Source organism: Sinocyclocheilus anshuiensis, unplaced genomic scaffold (genome assembly GCF_001515605.1).
Source record: "Sinocyclocheilus anshuiensis isolate Anshui unplaced genomic scaffold, SAMN03320099.WGS_v1.1 scaffold1357, whole genome shotgun sequence".
In the NCBI taxonomy this organism is placed as follows: domain Eukaryota; kingdom Metazoa; phylum Chordata; class Actinopteri; order Cypriniformes; family Cyprinidae; genus Sinocyclocheilus; species Sinocyclocheilus anshuiensis.
This window is the reverse complement of record NW_015548270.1, coordinates 283552-294544: the sequence shown is the minus strand read 5'-3', so window position 1 is coordinate 294544 and position 10993 is coordinate 283552. Positions and strand designations below refer to the sequence as shown.

The following is a 10993-nucleotide window of genomic DNA, read 5'->3' as shown; positions in this document are numbered from 1 at the left end:
AGCCATGAATAGAAGGTGACCAATTACCAGTAGAGACCAACAGGCGCCATTACAGTTTCCATTAAAACCAATACAATTTTCATTATAACCAGTAAAACCATTACAAATTATGTGATACTTTCTGTTTTTTTTTTTCAACAGAGGATTGAAATAAATGTATTGTATGAACTAAAATACTTGAAATCTACATGAAAAGAGCAGAATGCTAAATGTATATGACAATGATAAACATAAACCTAGAATCTAGAAACCTGAAACAACAGAATTTTTCCATTTGATTATTCATATATATATGTGTGTGTGTGTGTGTGTGTCATGTTAATCAGACTAATCGCCTTAGGCTACTTCATTTACTCAATTTTCTTAATGGCTCTCAAATGTAACCCGTTGTAGAATCGCTGCTGTCTCTTTATGAATGAATGGAATATTCATGCCAGACAATGCGGAGTGATAAATAGCAGTGGACGCTCGAACCTGGGATTTTACTATAGTGCTATAGGCTACATGCTGTGTATAGTGAGAGAGGCGGGCAAGGGTAACCTGATGTAACTGTTCGCTTTTTTTCCTTTTAGCTTTTCCCAACCACCTTTATCTTCACGTCTTTTGCTTGCCATCACAAGCTCACTCTCCTTCGCGTCAGTTTTGGTTTGCATTGGGCGCTAATGCAAAAATAGATTGCATTAGTGCCCCCTTTTGTCGGCCAAATGCGTAGTTGCTCTAAGTGGTTACTTGTGGTTCTTAGGAGATTGCTAAGGCCTAAAATACTCCTATTGTCTACTTTCTGCCTTCGAATTCTAATAAAATCCACCCAGAGAAAACAGGGACGGACTGGGAGTAAAAAATGGCCCTGGATTTTCTCCCAAATAGGCCCACCACAACTAAAGACAGTCACTACTATCTCACATTATTACAGCAATCCTATCGCATTTATGGCAAACGACATAACAAAACCCATGGTGACCCTGCTGACAAAAACAATAAACCATCACAGAAATTCGAATGATTTCCACTACAAATACCATCAAAACATTACAAACCATCAACTTTTAACCATTAAAACCATTAAATAATGGTTTCCTGTAGTGTGTTTTGGGACATATCACATTAGGATTTAGTGGCTTTAACAAGAGCCATGAATAGAAGGTGACCAATTACCAGTAGAGACCAACAGGCGACATATTACATTAGGATTTAGTGGCTTTAACAAAAGCCATGACTAGAAGGTGGCCAATTACTAGTAGAGACCAACAGGCACCATTACAGTTTCCATTAAAACCAATACAATTTTCATTATAACCAGTAAAACCATTACAAATTATGTGATACTTTCTGTTTTTTTTTTTCAACAGAGGATTGAAATAAATGTATTATTGTATGAACTATAATACTTGAAATCAACATAAAAAGAGCAGAATGCAAAATGTATATGACAATGATAAACTTTTGCTTGCCATCACAAGCTCACTCTCCTTCGCGTCAGTTTTGGTTTGCATTGGGCGCTAATGCAAAAATAGATTGCATTAGTGCCCCCTTTTGTCGGCCGTCAATGTCACTTAATCTGACACTTTTTCTTTGATAATGAACCGGCCAGGTTCCACCGTCAGATGGACTTCTCCAGAACGTCCAGATGGCCAGTCCGCCCCTGCTAGAAGGGATACAGCTATGGCCAGAAAACAACAATAAATTAAATTTGCTACCTATTAGATTGTGCTTTATTAACGTCTACACCTACCCCAACCCAATACATAACCTTACAATAATGCAAATACAGTAATAAACTGTGATGCAATATTGATGTGCACATGCCCAGCAGGACAATCTGGCTGTAGCTGTATCTCATCTAGCCTTAACCCCGCAGCCAGAAAAGAGCCAAGATGGTGCCGCGCATGGCTGCCTCGGTTTGTAGCTTATATTTTTGTTTGTTTGTCCGACAGCGTGGTTTTAGGACTCTAAATCTGGCGAATCTCCGCTCCTTAGCAAATAAATCAGACGAACTACTACTCCTCACCCACACAAACAAGGACTTTTTAAACTGCTGCGCTTTGCTTCACGGAAACCTGGTTGACCGGAGCCATCCTGGACAGCACGTTACATCTAACGGGCTTCCAGCTGTTTCAGAGCGGACCGCGTCACCGAGTCGTCGGGGGAAACGAGAGGCGGTGGATTATGTTTTTATATCAATGAAGGCAGACATGACAGTTTTGAAGAAGATGTGCTGCCCAAATTTGAAAGCTCGCTTTATTAACTGTAAGCCTTTTTATTCACCGCGGGAGTTTTCCTCGTTTATTCTGGTGAGTGCGTACATTCCTCCTGATGCGTGTGTGAGGGTGGCTCTACAACAGCTGGCTGATCAGAACACACACACAGAGCAGTGTTATCCAGACTCTTTCATTATCATTCTCTGATTTTAATAAAGCTGATCTCACCCTCGAACACCAGAGACAGCAATACACTGGACCATTGCCTCAGTTTTAAAGGATGCATACACACTCTGTCCCCCTGGGACTCTCTGATCACTGTTTGGTTCATCTTCTTCCAGCCTACAAGCAGAAACCTTAAATCTGCTAAACCTGTAGTAGGGCTGGGCGATATGGAAAAAAAAATTAAATCTCGATTTTTTCCACGTTTGACCGATTCTCGATTTTTAAAAAGTCAACTTGAAAATGTTACTACAATATGATTCAAGTAACTTTTTCTTTATTAACCCTCTAGTTAAAGAAATTTATATTCCAAGTGCACCACACATGATGTAAATGTTAAACAAATCACTTGTTAAATATCTTTGCAAAAAAGATGCATGAACTACAACTACATCTTGTACTAACTTGTCTTATACATATTTTATGTTCAGAAATAATGCAAGGAAAATGCTTTAAAATTCAAGGTAATTCAAATTCAGAATGTCTGAAGGTAAAACACCAGTAGACTATTATTAACTATAAATGTTCTGTAAAAACAATGAACAGCCGCTTTCAGCCGGTCACCATTATGCAAACATGAAATATTAGACATATAGTAGTAGTCCTTTACAGATTTGTATCTCATGATAAAACGGCATTCTAAAAACACGGCGCTCAGGTTCAAAGAACTCCTATCTTCCTGCATTTTTTCGAATTAATCTATAATATCGGAAAAATCGCCCAGCCCTAGCCTGTAGTGAGATCTGTAAGAAGATGGACTAATGAAGCAGAGCAGGATTCACAAGCCTGTTTCGACTGCACTGATTTGGGTGTTTTTGAGGCTGCAGCCACCGATCTGGATGAGCGCACTGACACCGTGACGTCCTACATCAGTTTCTGTGAGGACATGTGTATTTAACATTTAACAACGATACACCTTGGTTCAGTACAAAACTCAAACAGAGGACGCCTACAGGAGTGGGGACAAAGCCTTGTACAAACAGGCCAAATACACACTGAATAGGGAGATAAGAGTGGCTAAGAGAAGCTACTCTGAAAAGCTGAAAAACTGTTTTCAAGCAATTACCCTGCATCAGTGGGGAAGGGCCTGCTACGAGACCCCATCCCCCAACACTGAGGAGAATTAACTTTTAGCCTACGGTTTGAATGAGTTTTACTGCAGGTTTGAAAAGCCTGGTCTCACACCCCACACACGCTCTGACCATCTCACAACACAGCCATCAACACCCTCCCTCCCCCCTACTGCCTCTCAGCCTGCACTTCAGATCTGTGAAGATGATGTATGCAAAGTCTTCAGGAAACAGAAGATAAGGAAAGCCAAAGGCCCAGACGGTGTCTCTCCAGCCTGCCTCAAAGCCTGTGCTGTCCAGCTGTCATCCATCTTCACACTGATCTTCAACAGATCACTGGAGCTGTGTGAAGTCCCCTTCTGCTTCAAACGCACCACCATCATCCCTGTACCCAAGAAACCAAAAATCACAGGGATAAATGACTACAGACCTGTTGCTTTAACATCTGTGGTCATGAAGTCATTTGAAAGACTGGTGTTGGCCTACTTAAAGGACATTACCGGACCCTTACTGGACCCCCTGCAGTTTACTTACTGAGCAAACAGGTCTGTGGATGATGCAGTCAACATGGGATTGCACAACATCCTGCAACAGCCGGACAAACCAGACACTTATGCAAGGATCCTGTTTGTGGACTTCAGCTCCACTTTCAACACCATCATCCCAGACACCCTTCAGAATAAACTGACCCAGCTCTCTGTACCCACCTCCACGTGTCAGTGGATCACCAGCTTCCTGACAGACAGGCAGCAGCTGGTGAGGCTGGGAAAACTCACATCCAACACCCGCACCATCAACACCGGAGCTCCTCAGGGTTCTGTCCTCTCCCCACTGCTCTTCTCCCTCTAAACCAACGACTGCACCTCTAAAGACCCCGCTGTCAAGCTCCTGAAGTTTATAGACGACACTACAGTCATCGGTCTCATCCAGAATGGAGACGAGTCTGCTTACAGACAGGAGGTTAAAGAGCTGTCTGTCTGGTGCAGTCACAAAAACCTGGAGCTGAACACGCTCAAAACAGTGGAGATGATTGTGGACTTCAGGAGAACCCCCACCCCCAGCACTCCCCCCAATCACCATCATGAACAGCACTGTGGCTGCAGTGGAGTCATTCAGGTTCCTGGGCACCAACATCTCTCAGGACCTGAAGTGGGACAATCACATTGACTCTATTGTGAAAAAGGCCCAGCAGAGGCTGTATTTCCTTTGCCATCTGAAAAAGTTCAACCTGCCACAGGCACAGATGACACAGTTATACTCTGCTGTTATTGAATCGGTTCTGTGCACTTCTATAACTCTCTGGTTTGGGTCAGCCAGCAGGTCAGACTTAAGAAGACTGCAGCGGACTGTTAGGACAGCTGAAAGGATCATTGTTGTGCACCTGCCAAACCTTCAGGACTTGTACATCTCCAAAGTGAAGAAATGTGTAGGTAACATCATCACAGACCCCTCTCACTGTTTGCACTTCTCCCTTCAGGCAGATGCTACAGATCTCTGTGCACTAGAATATCTAGGCATAAAACCCGTTTTTCCCCCATGCCATTAAACAGCTAACACAGAAATTACCACCTGTCTTCTGTAATTCATTTTTTAATAATCTAAATTATCGAATTTTTCACCTTCGACTTCCGGTTCGAGTGAACGCTGGCGTGTTTGGCTGCCGCCGCTCTCCGGTATTTTATGTTATTTTATTTTTATTTTGCTTTCTATTTTACTTTGTACTGTCCTTGGAGCGAGGAGATCTCACCCGATCTCATCTTGATTTTTGTAGAGCATTATTCCACTGCCTGCCCTGTTACGGTGCGCGGACTGAGGTGGTGGATCTGAATGAACTTGAACGTGGAGAACTAAATCCAGTTTGAAATGTGGTGCTATATCATCTGTGCACTGGTCTGCTGGAATTTTACTGTTTGTTCTTCGAAGTGGGATCTGTTTTTCGTTCCCGGTGTGAACTGCTTTCCGAGCATGGTGCTTAAATACTCTTCATTGGATCTACAGAGACTAAATTCGCTCTACCATCTTCCCGGCGAAATATACAACTGCTGTGCCGCACTGGGAATTATACGCCGCCCCAGGTACATTCATCACGGATCTCGCCGTGATTTCCTTGTGAGGTCTGTGACTCCATCGCAGGATAATGAATATATCCTGGTCATTTGGTCATCATATCGCCACTCTTCCATCGGATCAAATGCTAAGAGTCGGAGCATCAATTTTGGAAATATCACTTTGCTCAAAGACGCACCTCTCAGCTCTCGGCGGTCAGCCTGTACTACTACTGCTAAGATGGCCTTAGTGAATGCTAGGTCAATATCGAATAAATCTTTTATTCTAAATGACTTATTTACATCGCATTCATTAGACTGCTTATTTATTACTGAGACTTGGTTATAAATATGGTGACTTGATGCCTCTTGTTGAGATTGCTCCTCCAGACTGTGCATTTTTTACTTCGCCACATGCCTCTGGACATGGTGGTGGAGTTGCAACAATTTTTAGAAGCCATTTTAAATGTAAGACTGTGCCCACTGATACTTTCTCCAGTTTTGAATTCCAGCTATTGAAGGTTGATGTAAAGGGGCCTGTACTATGTGCTTTGGTTTACAGACCCCCTAAATGGAATAAGGATTTTATTTGTCAATTTTCAGATTTTCTATCTGATCTGGTGACTCGTGCTGATAGATTACTAATCATTGGGGATTTTAATATTCATTTTTATTGTCCTTCGAAACCATTGGTCAAGGAATTTGTAACTCTTTTAGAGTCACTGAATATTGAACAATATGTATGTGGCCCAACTCATAATTTGGGTCATACACTTGACTTGGTGTTGTCCCGTGGCCTTTTGATCTCAAACATGGAGGTTATTGAGGCATGTGTGTCTGATCATTATCCAGTTTTGTTTGAATCTGAATGCTTTTCTCCATCACCTACTTTCGGTCAGCATTCACATTTGTCTAGAGTTATTAATTATAACTCTGCAAATTTGTTTTCTGAATATTATTCTTTAAATGTTACCAATGATATCCTTAACGAAACTGATACTAAAAGTTTGAAAGCTTGCTCTACATCTTTGGACACTGTTGCTCCGCTTAAGAATAAAAGGGTAAAGGGTGTTGGCCAGCCATGGTTAAATGAAACCACCCACGCTCTTAGACAAGAGTGTCGGAAAGCAGAGCGAAAGTGCAAAAAAGATAAGCTACATGTTTCCTTTGATATCTTAAAGTTAAGTGTCTCTAATTATCAAATAGCAGTAAAACATGCAAAATCTAGTAATTTATCTCAGTTAATTGCTGATAATGTGAATAGACCAAAAGCTTTGTTTGATATGACTGATTCTTTTTAAAACCCAACTATGAATTTATTATCTGAGGCCTCCTCAGAGCTTTGTGAGGATTTTTTAAAACAATTTTACTCAAAATATTGATGCTATCAGAACCTCCATTGCTCCTTCTGAATCACTTCATTTGCAATTGCCTTGTACCACAAGTTGTTTGTCTTCCCTTCAACCTGTTTTATCACATCAGCTAGATGATATTGACTCTACTATGAAGTGTTCTGGTTCTAAGTTAGATATTATTAAGGTCTTTTTAAGGATGTTTTTCCTACTATTAGTCCTATTGTAACAGCTATAGTGAACAGCTCTTTAGCCAAAGGTGTTGTTCCAGCCAGTTTTAAACATGCAGTTGTGCAACTTCTGCTGAAAAAACCTCAGCTTGACCTAGCAATGTGCTGTAACTATCGGCCAATTTCTAAGTTGCCTTTTATCAGCAAACTTTTGGAGAAAGTAGTGTTTTTACAACTTCAGTCTTTTTTGGATTCTTTTAGTGTTTTAGATGAGTTTCAATCTGGTTTTAGATCATTACGCAGTACTGAGTCAGCTCTATTGAGAGTTACAAATGACATGCTGCTTTCTCTGGATTCAGATGCTTGTGTTGTGTTGGTATTTTTGGACCTGAGCGCGGCATTTCACACCATTGACCATAGCATTCTTCTTGATCGACTTGAATGTGTGGTAGGTATTCGAGGCACTGCATTAAAGTGGTTTGCCTCGTATCTCGAGAACAGGACTTTTTCTGTAAATATAGGAATTTTTTTCTCATCCGCTGCACCTGTCTTGTGTGGAGTGCCCCAGGGATCAATTTTGGGACCTTTACTGTTTTCCCTTTATATGCTTCCCTTGGCCCACATTTTTCAAAAATACAGTATTTCATATCATTGTTACGCGGATGATTCTCAGTTTTATCTACCAGTAAGGCTTGATTCTGCTGTTTCATTTGATGTATTATTGAAAGGTTTATATGATATTAAGAAATGGATGTCTAATAATTTCCTGCAGTTAAATGAGGACAAAACCGAGGTTTTAATATTAGGTTGCCCTGCACACTCGTCTCCTACTTTGGAAGTTCAGTTAGGTCCACTTTCAACTAATGTACGCAAACAAATCAAAAACCTTGGAGTGATTTTTGACTCCTCTCTATTTTTTGATAAACAAATTAGTGCTGTTATTAGAGCAAGTTTTTTCCATTTGAGATCTATTGCAAAGTTGAAGCATCTTCTTTCAAGGAAGGATATGGAAGTTGTGATTCATGCACTTGTTACATCTCGATTGGATTATTGTAACTCTCTTTATTCTGGTCTTCCTCAATCTTAATTTTCACGATTGCAAGCTGTTCAAAATGCTGCGGCAAGACTTTTGACTGGGTCAAAAAAGAGGGATCACATTTCTCCTGTCTTATCATCCCTTCATTGGCTTCCCGTTAAATTCAGGGTTGATTTTAAAATTCTTCTGTTTGTTTATAAGGCATTGTCTGGTTGTGCACAAGTTATATCTCTGAACTTCTTGTGCCATATTGTCCTGCTAGGGCACTTAGATCTTTGAGTCACTTGCTTCTAACTGTACCACGGTGTCGGTACAAATCAAAGGGTGATCGGACGTTTTCTGTGGTTGGCCCCAAGCTTTGTAATGGTCTCCCCTATCATGTGAGATCTGCTCCTTCTTTGGACATTTTTAAGTCTAGACTTAAATCTTATTTTTACTCTTTAGCCTTTGTATGTGTGTAGTTGTTGTTTTTATTAGTAGATTTGTTTGATCACTGTAAAGCACTTTGGATCAGTTTACATTGTGTTTAAATGTGCTTTATAAATAAATGTTGTTGTTGTTGTTATTATTGTAAACGTGCTCGGAATCATATACACTCTGTGTGTGTGTGTGTGTGTGTGTGTGTGTGTGTGTGTGTGTGTGTGTGTGTGTTTGTGTATGTTAGACCAGTTTAAGTGTTTATGTAGTATGTTAGACTAGTTTAAGTGTTTATGTAAAGCCTTACGCCTTACTTGTATCACACTTGACGTTGTTCATTGTTTGCTCATAACTGGAGTCACTTAATATTTATGCTATATGCTACAAGCTCTGTGTAGAATTGTACAGTAAGAAAGTTATTTCCCTTAACCAGGAAATTAACGTTTTTAGAATTGACAAGACAGTTGACCCTGAGAGGTCAAGTAAATATCTACAGCGGATCTAAATATTTATAATTAATTATAACTAGTTATGATTAATTATTCATATTTCCCCATGAGCTGATTCGCTACACTCTGCACCTGTCTTGTGTGGAGTGCCCCAGGGATCCATTTTGGGACGTTTACTGTTTTCCCTTTATATGGTTCCCTTGGCCCACATTTTTCAAAAATGCAGTATTTCATATCATTGTTACGCGGATGATTCTCAGTTTTATCTTCCAGTAAGGCTTGATACTGCTGTTTAATTTGATGTATTATTGAAATGTGTACATGATATTAAGACATGGATGTTTAATAATTTCCTGCAGTTAAATGAGGATAAAACCGAGGTTTTAATATTAGGTTGCCCTGCACACTCGTCTCCTACTTTGGAAGTTCAGTTAGGTCCACTTTCAACTAATGTACGCAAACAAATCAAAAACCTTGGAGTGATTTTTGACTCCTCTCTATTTTTTGATAAACAAATTAGTGCTGTTATTAGAGCATTTTTTTCCATTTGAGATCTACTGCTAAGTTGAAGCATCTTCTTTCAAGGAAGGATATGGAAGTTGTGATTCATGCACTTGTTACATCTCGATTGGATTATTGTAACTCTCTTTATTCTGGTCTTCCTCAATCTTCAGTGTCACGATTGCAAGCTGTTCAAAATGCTGCGGCAAGACTTTTGACTGGGTCAAAAAAGAGGGATCACATTTCTCCTGTTTTATTTTACCCTATAATTGTTTATAAGGCATTGTCTGGTTGTGCACCAAGTTATATCTCTGAACTTCTTGTGCCATATTGTCCTGCTAGGGCACTTAGATCTTTGAGTCACTTGCTTCTAACAGTACCACGGTGTCGGTACAAATCAAAGGGTGATTGGGCTTTTTCTGTGGTTGGCCCCAAGCTTTGGAATGGTCTACCCTATCATGTGAGATCTGCTCCTTCTCTGGACATTTTTAAGTCTAGACTTAAATCTTATTTTTACTCTTTAGCCTTTGTATGTGTGTAGCTGTTGTTTTTATTAGTAGATTTGTTCGATTAAAAGTATTATGTAAATACATATACATACTTTTATTTATACAGCTGTATATACAGTAAATAATGCACAAATCTATACATAAATCTTCTGCTCCAGATTATACCACATTATTATTATTATAGATTTTTTTTCCTTAGTCTTACTTATTTAAATGTTCTTTCTGTTCTCATGTTATATATGTATGTATGTTTGTACCAAAAGCTCCTCAAAAAAAACACAAGTATAGTATAGTATTATTTCAGTAATGCTCACCTGGAGACGGGTGTGACGTAGTTTCCTGGGAAAACTCCAGACGCTCCGGAGCGCAGCGACGTGCCTTTGAACCAGCCGTCCTGACACTTCTCCATCACGCGGTACATCTCGCCCTTCCGCAGCTCCAGCTCATCCGCCTTCTGCGGTTTGTAAGCGTACATAGCCAGATATCTGCAGAGATGAAGAGAAAGATTCATGAGCGACGCGTGTTCTTGATGCAGTGTGTATGTGTGTGTGTGGAGACTTGATCAGCTCTGACAGCAGCATTTTATTACATCGAGTCCAGAATCTGTTATTAAAACACTGAGCGATTTCATTACAGCCGCATCAATCACAGGAAGAGCAGAAGAACAGAGCGGCTCAAAATATAGACCACTGACCTACTGATGGCCACAACACACACTGTACTCATCCTTCACACACACTCACACGCACACTCACACACACTGACTTTTTAAAAAAACACCATTTAGTATGTTTTTTAAGCCTTTTGAATTACAGACACAGAAAGTGTCCTCATAAACCACCTTCATATTGTAATCCCTGTGTCATACCCATGTCATTATACAAATTTGTGTCCTTATAAACCACCCAAACCAGTGCACTGCACACACACACACACACACACACACACACACACACTCACTGACTGACACGCACACACACACACACACACACTCACACTCACACACTTACTTACACACACACAC

General features: G+C 40.2%; 1 protein-coding gene across 1 annotated transcript in view; it reads right to left on the bottom strand.

Annotated features, from left to right (window-relative positions):
* Nucleotides 1–10993, bottom strand: part of LOC107655731 (SH3 domain-containing RING finger protein 3) — a 135492-nt gene that overhangs the window by 17351 nt on the left and 107148 nt on the right. The window contains exon 6 of the mRNA XM_016443302.1: nucleotides 10284–10454. Within this exon, the coding sequence (XP_016298788.1) occupies nucleotides 10284–10454 (171 nt within the window). The remainder of the gene's footprint in view (nucleotides 1–10283; nucleotides 10455–10993) is intronic.